This window comes from Mus musculus, chromosome 4 (assembly GCF_000001635.26).
Source record: "Mus musculus strain C57BL/6J chromosome 4, GRCm38.p6 C57BL/6J".
Taxonomy (NCBI): domain Eukaryota; kingdom Metazoa; phylum Chordata; class Mammalia; order Rodentia; family Muridae; genus Mus; species Mus musculus.
This window is the reverse complement of record NC_000070.6, coordinates 113,705,060-113,723,071: the sequence shown is the minus strand read 5'-3', so window position 1 is coordinate 113,723,071 and position 18,012 is coordinate 113,705,060. Positions and strand designations below refer to the sequence as shown.

The 18,012-nt window shown below is 36.8% G+C and overlaps 1 protein-coding gene across 2 annotated transcripts in view; it reads left to right on the top strand.

Moving 5' to 3' along the window:
- The window catches only part of Skint5 (selection and upkeep of intraepithelial T cells 5), a 521,613-nt gene that overhangs the window by 276,432 nt on the left and 227,169 nt on the right, over positions 1-18,012 (top strand). For both annotated transcript variants that reach the window (NM_001167878.1, NM_001167876.1), the window contains exons 28-30: positions 5,947-6,009; positions 7,322-7,384; positions 17,422-17,484. In NM_001167878.1, the coding sequence (NP_001161350.1) occupies positions 5,947-6,009; positions 7,322-7,384; positions 17,422-17,484 (189 nt within the window). The remainder of the gene's footprint in view (positions 1-5,946; positions 6,010-7,321; positions 7,385-17,421; positions 17,485-18,012) is intronic.

The window sequence follows — 18,012 nt, the reverse complement described above, 5'->3', positions numbered from 1 at the left end:
TAGATGCCTGTGAGCATCCACTTCTGTATTTGCCAGGCACTGGCATAGCCTCATACTAGACAGCTATAACAGAATCCCTTCAACAAAATCTTTCTGGCATATGCAATAGTATCTGGGTTTGGTGGCTAATTATGGAATAGATTCCCGGGTGGGGTAGTCTCTGCATAGTCCATTCTTTCGTCTTAGCTCCAAACTTTGTCTCTGTAACGCCTTTCATGGGTATTTTGTTCCCGTTTCTAAGGAAGAATCAAGTATCCACCCATTGGTCTTCCCTCTTCTTGATTTTCTTGTGTTTTGCAAATGGTATCTTGGGTGTTCTATGTTTCTGGGCTAATATCCATTACCAGTGAGTGCATATCTAATGACTTCTTTTGTGATTGGGTTAACTCACTAAGAATGATATCCTCCAGATACTTCCATTTGTCCAAAAATTTCGTAAATCCATTGTTTAGAGTAGCTGAGTAGTACTCCATTGTGTAAATGTACCACATTTTCTGTATCCATTTCTCTGTTGAGGGATATCTGGGTTCTTTCCAGCTTCTGGCTATTATAAATTAGGCTACTATGAACTTAGTGGAGCATGTGTTCTTATTACCAGTTGGAAATTCTTCTGGGTATATGCCCAGGAGAGGTATTGCTGGATCTTCTGGTAGTACTTTGTCCAATTTTCTGAGGAACCACCAGACTGATTTCCAGAGTGGTTGTACAAGCTTGCAATCCCACCAACAGTGGAGAAGTGTTCCTCTTCCTCCACATTCTCGCCAGCATCTGCTGTCACCTGAGTTTTTGATCTTGGCCATTCTGACTGTTGTGAGGTAGAATCTCAAGGTTGCTTTGATTTGCATGTTCCTGATGATTAAGGATGCTGAACATTTTTTAAGGTGCTTCTCAGCCATTTGGTATTCCTCAGGTGAGAATTCTTTTTTTTTTTTTTTTTTTTTTTTTAGCTCTGAACCATATTTTTTAATGGGTTTATTTGAATTTCTGGACTCCAGCTTCTTGAGCTCTTTGTATATATTGGATAATATTCCCCTATCAGATTTAGGATTGATAAAAAAACCTTTCCAAATCTGTTGGTGGCATTTTTGTCTTATTGACAGTGTGTTTTGCCTTACAGAAGCTTTGCAATTTATGAGGTTCCATTTGTCAATTCTTGATCTTACAATGCAAGCCATTGCTGTTCTGTTTAGGAATTTTCCCCCTGTGCCCATATCTTTGAGGCTTTTCCCTACTTTCTTCTCTATTAATTTCAGTGTCCCTGGTCTTTGTTCCACTTACTCTTGAGCTTTGTACAAGGAGATAAGAATGGTACAATTCACATTCTTGTACATGATAACAGCCAGTTGTGCGAGCAACATTTGTTGAAAATGCTGTATTTTTTTCCTGGATGGTTTTAGCTCCCTTGTCAAAGATCAAGTGACCATAGCTGTGTAGATTTATTTCTGGGTCTTCAAATCTATTCCATTGATCTACCTGTCTGTCACTGTACCAGTAACATGCAGGTTTTGTTTGTTTTTTGTTTGTTTGTTTTTTTTTATCACAATTGCTCTGTAGTACAGCTAAATGTCAGGCATGGTGATAACACCAGAGGTTCTTTTATTATTGAGAATAGTTTTTGCTATCCAAGGTTTTGTATTTCTCCAGATGAATTTGCAAATTGCCATTTCTATCTGAGTGAAAAATTGAGTTGGAATTTTGGTGGGGATTGCATTTAATCTGTAAATTGTTTTCAGCAGGATAGCCATTTTGACTATATTAATTCTGCTGATCCATGAGTATGGGAGATCTTTCCATCTTCAGATCTTCTTCAGTTTCTTTCTTCAGATACTTGAAGTACTTATCATACAGAACTTTCACTTCCTTAGTTAGAGTCACAGCAAGGTATTTTATATTATTTGTGAATATTGTGAAGGGCGTTGTTTCCCTAATTTCTTTCTCAGTCTGTTTATCCTTTGTATAGAGAAAGGCCATTTATTTATTTGAGTTAATTTCATATCCTGCAACAGCACCAAAGCTGTGTATCAGGTTTAGGAGTTCTCTGTTAGAATTTTTGGGGTCTCATATGTATACTATCATATCATCTGCAAATAGTGATATTTTGACTTCTTCCTTTCCAATTTGTATTCCCTTCATGTCCTTTTGTTTTCGAATTGCTCTGGCTAGGATTTAAAGTACTAAATTGAATAGGAAGGGAGAAAGTGGGCATTCTTGTCTAGTCCCTGATTTTAGTGGGATTGCTTCGGTTTCTCTCCATTTAGTTTAATGTTGGCTACTGGTTTGCTGTAGATTGCTTCCATTATGTTTAGGTATGGGCCTTGAATTTCTGGTCTTTCTAAAACTTTTAACATGAAAGGGTGTTGTATTTTGTCAAATGCTTTCTCAGCATCTAATGAGATGATCATGTTGTTTTTGTCTTTGAATTTGTTTATATAATGGATAACCTTGATGGGTTTCAGTATATTAAACCATCCCTGCATCCCTGGGATGAAGCCTACTTTGTTATGATGAATGCTCATTTTGATGTGTTCTTGGATTCGGTTTGTGAGGATTTTATTGAGTATTTTTGCATCGATACTCATAAGGGAAATTGGTCTGAAGTTCTTTTTCTTTGTTGGATCTTTGTGTGGTTTAGGTATCAGAGTAATTGTGGCTTCATAGAATGAATTGGGTGGGGTACCTTCTGTTTATATTTTGTGGAATAGTTTGAGAAGAGTTGGAATTAGGTCTTCTTTGAAGGTTTGATAGAACTCTGCACTAAACATATCTGGTCCTGGGTTTTTTGTTTTTTTTTTTTTTTGTTTGTTTTTTTTTTGTGAGACTATTGATGACTGCTTCTATTTCTCAGGGGAAATGGGACTGTTTGGATTATTAATCTGATCCTGATTTAACTTTGTTACCTGGTATCTATCTAGGAAGTTGTCCATTTCACACAGGTTTTCTAGTTTTGTTGAGTATAGCATTTTGTTGTAGGATCTGATGATGTTTTGGATTTCCTCAGGTTCTCTTGTTATATCTCCTATTTCATTTTTGATTTTGTTAATACTGTCCCTGTGCCCTCTAGTTAGTCTGGCTAAGGGTTTATCAATCTTGTTGATTTTCTCAAAGAACCAGCTCCTGATTTGGTTGATTCTTTGAATAGTTCTTTTTGTTTCCACTTGGCTGATTTCTGCCCTGAATTTGATTATTTCCTGCTGTCTACTCCTCTTGGGTGAATTTGCTTCCTTTAGTTCGAGAGCTTCTAGGTGTGCTGCCAGGCTGCTAGTGCATGCTCTCTCTAGTTTCTTTTTGTAGGCACTCAGGGCTATGTGTTTGCCTCATAGGACTGCCTTCATTGTGTCTCATAAGTTTGGGTATATTGTGGCTTCATTTTCATTAAACTCCAAAAATATCTTTAATTTTATTCTTTATTTCATCCTTGACCAAGGAATCACTGAGTAGTGTGTTGTTCAGTTTCCACGAGAATTTTGGCTTTCTATTATTTATGTTGTTAGTGGAGATAAACCTTAGTCTGTGGTGATCAGATAGGATGCATGGGATAATTTCAATATTTTTTTATGTGTTGAGTCCTGTTTTGTGACCAATTATATGGTCAGTTTTGAAGGAGTGTTGCTGAGAAAAAGGTATATCTTTTTGTTTTAGGATAAATTGTCTCTGTTTCCAGGATCTGTCCATTGGTGAGGTTGGGGTGTTGAAGTCTCCCACTATTATTGTTTGAAGTGCAATGTGTGCTTTGAGCTTCACTAAAGTTTCTTTAATGGATGTGGCTGCCTTTGTATTTGGAGCATAGATATTCAGAACTGAGAATTCATCTTGGTAGATTTTAACATTGATCAGTATGAAGTGCCCCTCTGTGTCTATTTTGATACCTTTGGGTTGGAAGTCAATTTTATTCGATATTAGAATGGCTAGTCTAGCTTGTTTCTTCGGACCATTTGCTTGGAAAATTGTTTTCCAGACTTTCACCCTGAGGTAGTGTCTGTCTTTTTCCCTGAGGTGGGTTTCCTGTAAGCAACAAAATGTTGAGTCCTGTTTGTGTATACACTCTATTAGTCTATGTCTTTTTATTCGGGAATTGTGTCCATTGATGTTAAGAAAAATTAAAGAAAAGTAATTGTTGCTTCTTGTTATTTTTGTTGTTAAAGTTGGGATTCTGTTCTTGTGGCTTTCTTCTTTTAAGTTTGTTGAAGGATTACTTTCTTGCTTTTTCTAGGGTGTAGTTTCTGTCTTTGTGTTGGTGTTTTCCCTTTATTATCCTTTGAAGGGATGAATTCGTGGAAATATATTGTGTGAATTTGGTTTTATTATGGAATACTTTGGTTTCTCCATCTATGGTAAATGAGAGTTTTGCTGGGTATAGTAGCCTGGGCTGGCATTTGTCTTCTCTTAGGGTTTGCATAACATCTGCCTTTCATAGACTCTGGTGAGAAGTCTGGTGTAATTCTAATAGGCCCGCCTTTATATGTTACTTTACCTTTTTCTCTTACTGCTTTTAATATTGTATCTTTATTTATAGCATTTGTTGTTCTGATTATTATGTGTTGGGGGGAATTTCTTTTCTGGTCCAGTCTATTTGGCGTTCTATAGGCTTCTTGTATGTTCATGGGCAACTCTTTTTCGGTTTTGGGAATTTTTCTTCTATAATTTTGTTGAAGATATTTGCTGGCCCTTTAAGTTGAAAATCTTCATTCTCATCTACTCCTATTATCTGTTGGTTTGGTCTTCTCATTGTGTCCTGAATTTCCTGGATGTTTTGAGTTAGGATTTTTTTGCATTTTTCATTTTCTTTGATTGTTGTGCCCATGTTGTCTATGGAATCTTCTGCACCTGAGATTCTCTCTTCTGTCTCTTGTATTCTATTGCTGATGCTCACATCTATGTTTCCAGATTTCTTTCCTAGGATTTACATCTCCAGTATTGTCTCCCTTTGTGTTTTCTTTATTGTGTCTACTTCCCTTTTAGGTCTCGTATATTTTTGTTCAATTCCATGTCCTGTTTGGTTGTGATTTCCTCTATTTCTTTAAGGACTTCTACCTCTTTAGCAGTTTTCTCCTGTATTTCTTTAAGTGAGTTATTAAATTCCTTCTTGATGTCCTCTACCAGCATCAAGAGATATGATTTTAAATCTGAGTCTTGCATTTAGGGTGTATTGTGGTATCCAGGACTGGCTGAGGGAAGACTGCTGGGTTCTGATGATGGTGAGTGGTCGTGGTTTCTGGTAATAATATTCCTACATTTGCCTTTTGCCATCTGGTAATCTCTGGAGTTAGTTGTTATAATTGTCCTAGTTGGAGTTTGTTCTTCCTGTGATTCTGTTAGCCTCTGTCAGCAGACCTTGGAGTGTATCTCTCTCCTGAGTTTCATTGATCAGAGTACTCTCTGCAGGCAAGCTCTCCTCTTTCAGGAAGGTGTACAGATATCTGGCGTTCAGACCTGCCTCCTTTCTGAAGATATAGGCCTGAAACAGGGCCTGTTCCAGAAGCTGGGTCTCTTCTGCCTGTCCCGGAAGCTGTGTAGCTTCTGTAGTCTGCACTCTTACCTGCACAGAGTAGTCACTGAGGGGTCCAGGACCCAAGATGGCTCCCCCATGTGCTCTGCAGCAGATCCCTCCTGGGTGGGGCATACACCTCTCCTCTGGGGTGAAAGATGCCCACATGTCTGGAGCCCGAAACAGGGTCTGTCCCAGAAGCTGTGTTGCTTCTGCCTGTCCCAGAATCCTTGTAGCTTCTGTAGTCTGCACTCTCACCTGCACAGACTAATCTCTGAGGGATCTGGGACCTAATATGGCTCCCTCAAGTGTTCTGCAGCCAAAATAATGAAGTTCTAATATATGCTATGCCAATCAGTGATGCTCTGGACATGCCAATATATAAACATCTTACTCTATCCCCCCAAACTTGAATGATATGAAAATATAAACTAATTCAATCTATGGTCTTTTGCCTACAGGGACAAAAGATTTGCTGCTGAAAATTATTCAATCAATTATTCAAAGTTCCAGTGTGGATCTAGGTATGGTCAATGAAGATGTCAAAATAAAATTAAAACCTATGGTCTGTGAAAATGTTGGTAAATGAAATTTAAAGGTATTATTGGGATTTCCTTGATGCTGCTGCATCCTTATCTGTGATGAAATTCTGCTATAAGTGAAATAACAAGAGTGTTTGGAAGTACAAGAAAATATGTTAATTATCAGCTCCTCTTTATCAAAGTCCAAATAAAATTTCGACCTAAATGGCATCGGAAAGAGGAGGCTTGATTGAAATAGGAGCTTATGAAACGTTGATTTCCAATAAAAAATTTTGCAATATAGCATGGCCAAATTGAAAGGTTTATAACAAGTTTATAGGTAGAGTAGAAAGTTATTCGGTAATCCAAAAAAAAAAAAAAGAAAGAAAAGAAAAGAAAAGAAAAGAAAAGAAAAAAAAAGAAAAGAAAAAAAGTGTTAAGTTAAATAATGTTGAGAAGAAGTTCAAGTCTCAAATTAAAGGTCTTATATCCATGATATGCCCATAAATTTATGGAGACTAGATATGTGCCAACATTGGTGTATACAGGTTAGTATTCCTGTGAGACAAGAAATGTACCACGATGATGAAATGTAAGGGGGGGGGGATGATGCAGGCTTCAGGGAAAGATAATGATATATATCCTCAAAAACAACCCAAGGCTTTTTCTATTTTACAAACACAGGACATTATCATAACAGAGATACCAAATTTAAAGGAGGATCAGTGGCTTAAATGCCAAGAGTCCTACCATAGAAATGGTATTGTCTACAGCACCTTCCATTTATGTTCCCAATAAATTGTTTCATTCAATATACAATTATCAATTTTAGGCCATGAGGTGAACTCAACGTGAAAGTAATGTTTTAACTTACATGCTGCAGAACAACAGATATAATGAAACTTCTCTTCTTAGATTGAAGACTTAACATAGATACAAGTACAATCTTATATATGTATGATGATAATATGAAAAAAAACAAGATTGTCTAGGAGTTAAAGACAACCCAATAGACAGGGAAAAACTCATTTTTTTTCTTGGTGAGGGACAAGAACTGAACTTTATTGTGATATGTCTTCATGAAAATATATTAAATAAATTCATCCCCATATATGATGTATATGGGCCACAAAAATAACGACCAGAAACTCATACATTCTTTCCAATGCTCTCTATGACAAGAGTGTATCCACTTAATCTAGATATCTTCAATGGATGCAGTATGGTCATCATAAAAGCAGTAAAGAATGAAAGTTTCTGTATGCCATTTTTTATACTTTTTTTCCCTATTTAATATATGGTCTTTTGCCTACAGGGACAAAAGGGTTCCTTTTGAAAATTATTCAATCAAGTATTCAAAGTTCCAGTGTGGATATAGGTATGATCAATTAAGATTTCAAAATAAAATTAAAACCCATTGTCTGTGAAAACATGTGTAAATAAAATTTAATGGTATTATTGGGATTTTCCTCATTCCACTGTATCCCTATCTGCTATGAAATTCTGCTACAGGTGAACCAACAAGAGTGTTTTGAAGTACAAGAAAATGTGTCAATATTCAGCTCTTCTCAATCATAGGCCAATTAAATTTTAGAAGTAAATGGGATTGAAATAGTAGGCTTGATTGAAATAGGAGATTATAAAACTTTGACTTTCCAGAAATTTTGTAATACATTCTGGCCAAATTAAAAGGTTTATAACAAGTTCTTAGTAGAATTTTTTCAGGATTTACAAAAAACAAAAACAAACAAACAAACAAAAAGAGTATTAAGTTTAATATGTGTGAGAAAAAGTTTAAGTGTCAAATTAGAGAATTAGAGGTCTTATATTCATGACATAGCCATAAATTTATGGGGACTAGATATTTACCAATATTTGGGTGCACAGGTAAATGTTCATGCAAGACAAGAAAAGTACCATGATGAAATGTAGCAGAAATAGGGAGGATTCAGGGAAACTTATTGATATATATCTTCAAAAACAACCCAAGGATTTTCCTGTTTTACAAACACAGGACATAACCTGAAGATAGATACCAAATTAAAGGATGATCAATGGCTTAAATGCCAAGAATCCTACCACAGAAATAGTTACCTCTCAAGCCTGTATTAGTAGATCAATATCTGTAGACAAAGGAAATATGAAAGATTGACTATGTGTTACAAAAGAAACAGGAGGCAAAGCATGTAGAGGATTCTGCCACTTCTTGGGAAATCCCTGCATATGTTATGAAAAAGTGAAAGGGAAAACTGATTTTTTCATAGATTTTAGAGCTGAAGTGGTAATTATTAATGAATATTCACATTAGAGCCTTTTGTTTCCTTTACCTTCCTTATGTAAGCGATAATTGTAATTAATTTAAAGGGCTGTATTTTACTATCCATTTTAGTGAGACAGAAAGAGAAAGGTTTCCTTTATTGTCTCTAATTTTAACAATGATTAATCCATGAAAAGTATTGAAGGATGACTTCTTCTATAGGGAAGGTTGAACGTTCTTTCATCATGTCAAATTCTTGTTCAAAAACCACTGAAAATACTTTGTGGATAATTTTGTCAACACATAAGTTTTCATTACTTGGATGGAAGTTTGTTGTGAGCTTCTAACACAGATACTTCAGAAGAATCTTTAAGTAAAGAGTGTCCAAATCATTTTGTTGGCTTTGAATGCAGGATATACAGCAATTCAAAGTGGCCATGCATGAGAGAGTATTTGATGTCTCTGAACACGTAAATAAGCCACTGTACATGAGAATATGGTATGCATGAATAGTAATGTGTTGAATTAAATCTCCAACTCAAATATGCCCAGTTAATGGAAAGAAGCTCAATTTTATATGAATAGATATGTTGTGCTTAGATTGGATAAATCTACCACTACACTACCACACTCCCCATCTATGATACCCTTTAGACCTTGTGTTTTCTCCAGGGCATGTGCTTTGCTCTGTGTTTCTTCTTCCTCCCCATCATCTGTGTCCTCTCCATCTTTCATTTTTCTCTTCTTCTCTCCACAACTTTCCCCACCACCTTCCCTTTATCAGCTCAATCATCAGCTCTCCTTTATTTTACAAATTAAGATAGGAATGTTTACAGGAAATCACATGAGTGCTGACTCATTTTTTGTTCACAACCCTTCAAGGAGAATGGAATTAACAACAGATATAGTCAGGCCATGGCTATGCACAACAATTACCCCTTTCTGACCAATTGAATGACTCGTTTATCTCAGACACAATTGAACACAGCTATTACTATTTTGTAATTTATAAAATACAAGGGACCTAACAGCCAGTGCCTCATCTTTGTTAATTAAATAGAACCTCTGTCATCTATTCTTACTTAAAGACCTATAATTCTACTTCTGGCTATGTCTTGGCTTTAGATTGAATGCCTTCTGCTTCAAACCTTAGTTTATTATAGAAACTGCTGATCACTTGGACAGTCCCTTATTTCAATACTTTAGCCCATCCATCTTCAGACTATTGGACAGGGTAATCTGACAAATTGAGAGAAACAGGCATATTTAGAACTAGCAAACTCTATCTTGGCATAATACAGCTGTCTTAACCTATAACTGTGTCCTTTTTTTTGGACAGTATTATGCCTGTAGATGATATGAGACAATTTTTTTCCTAGTGGCTTTTTCACCATAGCTAGAGTAACTCAAAGATGCTCAGTTACTCTTTTGAATCCAAGTCAGGAAAAACTAGTCTAAACAACAAGTGAATAAATAACAATAAACATCACATTTAGTGGACTTCTGATGTCTTTGAAAACCAGCTACTTACATGAAGTACTCTGGACTTATATCTGTTACTTACTCTCAGACATTTCAGATTAAAATAACTGAAAACACCCTAACAATGAAATCAGGGAAATGAATGTTCTATTTGGCCCTTAACTCACAGGCTTAAACATCTCTGATCTGTTTATAATAATAGCAACAGAAGGACTGGGTCTAAGTCCCACACTTCAAAAGTTTTAGGTTCCAAGAAAACCAATAATAATCAGCCCCAGTTCTAAAGACTAGAGAACTGAGATGAAGACTCTTCATAATGTCTTCAAGCTGAATATGGGTGCTGAGATATTTTTGTAGGGAGGAGGAAAAGTAGGGAAATGGGGAAATTTGTTGGCCTTAAGTAGGTCACACCAACGATTGTCTCTGATGTCTGTGTCCTGAATGGATCTGGGTGAAAAATCAAAACAACAGGAGTTCAGACACATCAGTTCAACATGTCTGACAATGAAATTCACCAAGGCTGTATATTCTGTAATATATAAATCTCAAAAGAAAATTTTAGTGTCATCAAGATAAACATTTTATTTTATTCTCTAGAATCTAGTTCTTCAGGGAGTATCCCTCCATCAAATATGATCCATATAACTCTGGAAGCTGTAAATACTTTAACACAATTTCCAAAAACACAAAGACAAAAGCTATTCCCCAAATCAGCCTATCCTTCAACCGGTAACCAGGAAAAGCTGAAGTTAGCTATTTGCCCCAAAAGAACAATAAAACAACCATACTACTCAAAATCACACGTATTTTAGCCTATTGAGGCCTGTCTAATTTGTCATGTCATGATATTAACCCCACATTCCTGTGGAGACAATGGTATAGAATATGAGTCTCTTGCAGTCCTTATTAAATTGATTCACAGATCTATTTATACCTGCTTATAAAAGGCAGCTTTTCAAATCAGGATTTAAAACCAAAATTCCCATGGAGCCCATGTTAGACAAGATTTAAATATCATGTAAAAATTATTAGAGCAATACATCTTTATACAATTTTTAAAGCAATTATTTCAAACCTTCACTAATATCTGCCTATAGGAAACAGTTAGTTTTTAATTATTAAACTCTACACCTAGTGCAGCCATCCTGTTATAACATCTATGTTTTGTGCTCTCTATCTTGAGACACAGACACTTATTTAATTAATGCATATTATACTATCTATCTGTTATGCTTTCTACCTGGAGCCACAGTCTTCTATTAATTCATACCTGTTCATTGCAGGCGATTATTACTGCTCTCTCCACTTGGAGTCAGTGAGTAATATTTCCCATCTATTTCAGAACTGCAGGTGAAATTTCCCATCTTTAAGTATCAAAAGGTTATATTTCTCTATTTATAACAGTGAATTACCTGGTCCAGAGCCCTTGTAGGTTTATTATCTCATTCTTTATTCACAGGGAGGAGCTGAGTGTAAAAAGACCCACATGGTCTGTGTTACTTTTTGTGCATGTGGGAGACAGGGTAGGGTGTGAAGTATAGTGGGAAGTGGACACAGAAAGGCTGAGTAGATGCCTCTATGCCATCCTCTGTAGACTATCAAAACCCACCACATTTGAGTCTTGCCTGCTATAGCCTACATTACTTCCCAAGCCCCACTCATGCATTAGAGGCAGGGAATTGTTATCTCAGGTTAGTTGAGTTCAAATCAATATGTTGGGTGCCATTTAGTTGGGGTAAATCTCCAAACCAAAAATTCTCCAGCAATGAAAACACAATGCAATTAATATGAATAAATGCTTTGTGCCTAGATTGGGCAGATCTACCACTATACTGCCATATTCTACATCTACTTCACTGTTTAGAACTTGTATATTCTCCATACCATTTGTTTCTGCTCTGCTTTTCTTCTGCTACTTCCTCTGTGTCCTCTACCATTTCCATTTTCTCCTTCTTCTCTTTCCCAAATTTCTGCTCCACCTTTCCTTTATCTTCCCAATGCAATGTTTCATTCAACTCCCGATTATATAGTTTTTATTTTTAGGCCATGATGTGAATGCAACATTAAATTAACATTTAAACTTATATAAAGAAGAACAACTGACATCATGATTTTTCTCTTCTTTAGACTGAAGACTTTACATAGATAAAAGTACATTGTTACATATGTATAATGTTAATATAAAACCAATATTGTCTGGGAGTTAAAGACAACCCAATAGACAGAGAAAAATATTATTTTTTTGGTGACGGTCAAAACTGCAATTTATTGTGTTATATCTTCATGAAAATATCTTTAATAAATTCATCCCTATATTGGGGTATGTAGGCCCTAAAATAAAAACCACAAACTCATGTACATTCTTTCCAGTGTTCTCTCTGACAAGAGCCTATCAACTTAATCTAGATATCTCAATGGATGCATTATGGCCACCTTAAATGCAATAGAGATTGAATGTTTCTGAATGCCTTAATTCATATTTTGTCCCTATATTCTCTGCTTTTACTGGTGGAGCTTTAGACAATGCTGTTTTAAAAATAGGGAGTTGCTGGGCATAGTGGCACATGCCTTTAATCACAGCATTTGTGAGGCAGAGGCCGGCGGATTTCTGAGTTTGAGGCCAGCCTGGTCTACAGAGTGAGTTCCAGGACAGCCAGGGGTACACAGAGAAACCATGTCTCAAACAAGCAAACAAACAAACAAACAATGAGCTGGATTTGCCATTATATGAATAAATGAAACAACTTTAACAATGTGGATTACCATTCAAGTCAATGATACAGCTCTATATTGAATAATGTTTGTCTATACCCATGATGCAGCTGTATAGATATACAGCTATTTAAATTTTAATCATTAAGCTTTCCCCCCATATTTTCATGAGAAATGTGAAATGACCTCACTTGTTCCCCCAAAGTTGACATCCTTGGAGTCACTGGTCATTTGTGGGACTCCAGGAAGGGATTCTGCTATGCACAACAGTAATCTAGGATTTGAAATAAAAAGGGTAGGAGGAAGATATTAGCTTATAACTTCACATATATGGAAGAAGGGAACAAGTTAGAAATTTGCCCATAAGCCCTGTTTTGGAATAAATATTATAATCCATATATTATAATCCATATTCAAAATATATTCAAATGAGAAGGAATAAGAACACAGGGTAACCGTGATAGATTATATAAATAAAGGATGATATTCAAGATCAGTACTGGAAAGTCAAAGAAATTATGATGTTTAGGGAAAGTCTGTGTCTTAGTCAGTGTTTCTATTCCTGCACAAACATCATGACCAAGAAGCAAGTTGGGGAAGAAAAGGTTTATTCAGTTTACACTTCCATACTGCTGTTCATCACCAAAGGAAGTCAGGACTGGAACTCAAACAGGTCAGAAAGCAGGAGCTGATGCAGAGGCCATGAAGGGATGTTCTTTACTGGCTTGCTTCCCCTGGCTTGCTCAGCCTGCTCTCTTATAGAACCCAAGACTACCAGCCCAGAGATGGTCCCACCCAGAAGGGGCCTTTCACCCCTGATCACTAATTGAGAAAATGCTTCATACTTGGATCTCATGGAGGCATTTCCTCAACTGAAGCTCCTTTCTGTGTGATAACTCCAGCTGTGTCAAGTTGACATAAAACTAGCCAGTACAATTGACCCCTTGTCAACTTGACACACAAACACATCACTAGTAATCCTCAACCCTTATTTCTTATTCATCCCAAAGATCTAAATAACTTTAAAAGTCCCTCAGTCTTTGCAAATTCTTAAAATTCCAATCTCTCTTAAAATCCAAATTCTTTATAATTAAAAGTCTCTTAACTGTGTGTTCCACTAAAATACCTCCTTCAAGAAAGAAAAAAACATCACACAGTCACAATCAAAAGCAAAAATTAAACTCCAACTGTCCAATGTCTGGGATTCAACTCACGATCTTCTGGGCACCTCTAAGGGCTTAGGTCACTTCTCCAAGCCCTATCCTTTGTAGCACACAGCTCGTCTTCTAGGCTCCAGCTGCCTGTACTCCACTGCAGCTGCTGTTCTCGGTGGTTATCTCATGGTACTGGCATCTCCAAAACGCTGCTGTCTTCCACTGTAACTTGGCTTTAACAATAGCCTCCCATACGCTTTCTTCATGGTGGCAAGCCTCAACTCCTTTACATGACTCCTTCAGTCTTGGGCCATCAATTGCTACTGAGGTTGCACCTTCACCAATGGCCTTCCATGGCCTCTCATGGCCTCTCACAGTGCTGAGTCTCAGCTGCTCTTCATGACCCCTTCATGCCTTCAAAACCAGTACCACCTGGATGACTCTTACACATTACCAAGTCCAGCCACAACACAAGGTACAAACTTGGCATCTCTGGAACACAGCCTCCGTGCTCTCAAAAAACACTTCCCAGAAGATGTCACCTCAGTGATCCTGGTCTCTTCTTAATCACCACTAATTTTTAGCTCCAGCTAACCAGCAACAATAGTCCCAGTAATGCAAAGTTTTTGCTTTAGTAGTTCTGATATCTTGTTAATCACAGTTGATTCTTCAGCCCCAGCTAACCAGAACCACAGAATCTTCACAATCAAACTATCAATGGCCCTGAAAAAAAAAAAAAAAAAAGTCTTTAATCTTCCCTCTGAAATTTCACAAGCCAGGTCTCCATCTTCTGTACTGTTCTCAACATTATCTTCCAAGCTGCTGCACAATGTCTGACAGAGCCCCTAATAGTGATCTTCTAGCCCAAAGTTCCAAAGTAATTCCACAGTCCTCCCCCAAACATGATCAGGTTGTCACAGGAATACCCCAGTATGCTGGTACCAATTTGTCTTAGTCAGGGTTTCTATTCCTGCACAAACATCATGAACAAGAAGCACTTGGGGAGGAAAAGGTTTATTCAGTTTACACTTCCATACTGTTGTTCATCACCAAAGGAAGTCAGGACTGGAACTCAAGCAGGTCAGAAAGCAAGAGCTGATGCAGAGGCCATGGAGGGATGTTCCTTACTGGCTTGCTTCCCCTGGCATGCTCAGCCTGCTCTCTTATAGAACCCAAGACTACCAGCCCAGAGATGGTCCCACCCACAAGGGGCCTTTCCCCCTTGATCATTAATTGAAGAAATACTTCACACTTGGATCTCATGGAGGCATTTCCTCAACTGAAGTTCCTTTCTCTGTGATAACTCTAGCTCTGTCAAGTTGACACAAAACTAGCCAGTACAGTCTGTATCTCAACTTTTGAAGTTGGGAATATTTTAAATTAAAATGCATTTTCTCATAACCAGTCTCCAAGACTGTAGACTTGGAAACACATGGGACAATGTGGGTACCACAGAACGGGAGATACAATAATATGACTATCTGTTCAACATGGGCTGAGGCAAAATAAGGACATCCATGTAAATGAATGGACTCATATCAATACTGGGAACCCTTAACTACCTCCAGGCATATTTACTTATGACTATAAGAGATTAGAAGACAATAACATAAGGATAGGCATCAAAAAGCAATTTTGTTATAGAGGAACTGTTCAGTGTTATAACAGTGTTCAGTTATAATGCTGTTTATACGTTTTTATAGAATCCCGAATATAAAGCTAATTTGATTCTGGTTCTTTACTTCAGTTTTGCTGAATCTGATGGTATGATGCGATTTTTGAGAGATGAAAAAGACTTTGAGAGATATGAATGATTTACATCGTTATTTATGTTGAATTCTTAAAAAGTTAATTCAATCAAGATGAAATACATGTAGGCCAAGGTAGAAAAGAATGGTCTGCTATATTCAGCCAAGATTAATGTGATAGCTGGCATTCTAGAGACATTTCCACTAAAATATTAAATGCTGTGTACCAGTGATCTTATAGGGGGCTTTAAGTCTGACAAAGTTTTCAAGAAAAAAGTAATTAATAAAATAGCATTGAAAATTATTTAGCCTGTCATGGTGAAGTTCAGTAGTTCCCTCTATGTATATGTGGTATGTGCATCTGCCAGGCACATTGAGACACCCCACTTGAAAATTTTCATCCATCATCTTTCAATAAAACATTATCGCTGATTTAGCAAAGAAGCTCTGGTGCAACTCAGGTAATATCAATGCCTGTGCAGTAGGCTCAGCATGCTACAATCTCTGTTTCTCCTCTGGCCTGTGCAGGAATGAGCTGCTCAATATGCCACAGATTAATGACTGCTGAAGGTGGAAATATCCACAGAATCCCTGAAATCACAGCACCTAGAGAGTAGGAGAACATGATTAGCTTTTACATGGATAGATTCATCATCTCTAATGTCCACACATTTGAACCAACACTGATTTTGCAAGCCCCATAATTATAAATTTAAAGCAATAATTTTTACGTCATAAGTAAGCATGGTTTTGTCAAGAGATAAATTGTTTCCCTTGTTTCTTATTATTTTGAAGTTTTGCATAGAAAAATTGGTCCATCATTTATTTTCTGTTCTTGTGCCTACAATTACAATAAATTGCCCATTCCTTGTTTGGGACCTTTAGTAACAAAATAGTGGCCTGATTTCTAATCTACATTGAATAGTTCCTGTAATCCTAACTTGTTCTAAGTCTGCTGTCTATTCTTAGTGCAATTAGCATGAGGCACATGAAAGTTGACAGAGCTCTATTTACAGCTTTTTTTTTCTATAAGAGGCTTGAGATTACTTGTATAAATGTAGGAGTTCTATAAAATCATTATCCAGAATTATGGGATCAAATTAATGGACACAGCTTTACTGTATTAAAGTATGTTTTCATATTGACCATGCAGCAAATCTGCCTAATAGGGAGGCCCAAGAACATCAATTTATGTATAGTGGCAGGCAAGACATACCAGCACCAAGTAGCAATCCTGGGATGAAGTCTGTTTACCTGCATCTCAGAGAGTACCCATTACTGCTATGGAAAAATGGAGGGACATCTTGAGAAAACACACTTGCTAACTGGTCTCAGCAGTCAACAATATCTTATGATAACCAAATGCAAGACAGGTTTTGATAGGGATCTTGGTGTTTGAACATATGAATATCTTATGAAAAACAAGTTCATAAACTAATAAAGGCCCAGAAAGAATCTTTGGATGTATAGAGTGGGATACAACTAATATTAGTTCTAATATGTGTAATGATAATAAACTAGGTCATCCTATACATAGATATCTCTTATATTTAAATGCCTAGTGATTCAGTTACAGGAACATGGTCATATGCAAAAATATTGTGAGTAACCCACCGTAGGTCTCCTGTCTCAAAATGTTTGGTGCTTTTAATGTGGGAAATTTGGTCATTGTTAACCCAGTTGCCATCAAGGCATTTCTAAGGGCAATGTTTGTCAACGCTATACATCAGAAAGATTTCCTATTTTTCTAAGTGTGTTAATTTGATGAGGCCTGGGTTACTATTGAAACTATGATTGTAGGTGAGAGTGAGATACACAACTCCTTTTCATGACATTAGAAAATAAAATAGTTACCTATCTGAAGGGACAAGTCATTTACCTCTTGTCAGCAAATAAAGAATACGCAGGCAGAAATACCTCAAAGAAGTAACATAAATCTATGCATGCTACTGCAGGCACTGCTGCTCTATCTTGACTTGGGAACAGATAAACCTCTTACTCTAAACCCATGAAACAAAAGTCATAAAAATAACTAATTGATTCTATGGTCTCTTGCCCACAGGGACCAAATCCATGCTGTTGAAAAAAACAGGATTGATTTTGAAGAGTTCCATTGTGAATCCAGGTATGATCAGTGACAATTTCAAAAGAGAAATTAAACCCATTGTATGTGACAAAGTAGAGATACAATCTAATAAAATCTCTAGGATTAAGTAGATGGTACTATTTCCCTAGTTCTAGGCCAAAGTTGCTTCAAGAGAGAGAACAGGATTATTTGTAAGTACTAGAAAGTTTGTTAGCTTTCAGTTGTTAATGATCACAGGCCAAAATTAAAGTTGCAAGTGAAAGGTACTGAATTAGGTTGGTTGGTGGCAAGAGGAACTTATGTAACATTGATTTCACAGAAATCTTGAAATTGAAAATGACAAATCTAAAAGGTTTTTACCAAGCTCATAGGAAGTTGAAAGCAAGTGTTGAATGAATTAGTTGTGTGGTAAAAGAAGGTCCAACGTGAAAGTTAAGATCTTATGTAGATGCCATGCAATAAAGTCATGAGGAATGGATCTTTTCCAATGGAGGGGTACCTGGTTAGTATTCCTATGAACTAGAAATCACTTGTGAGATATTTAGGGTGAAATGTTGGATGCTACTT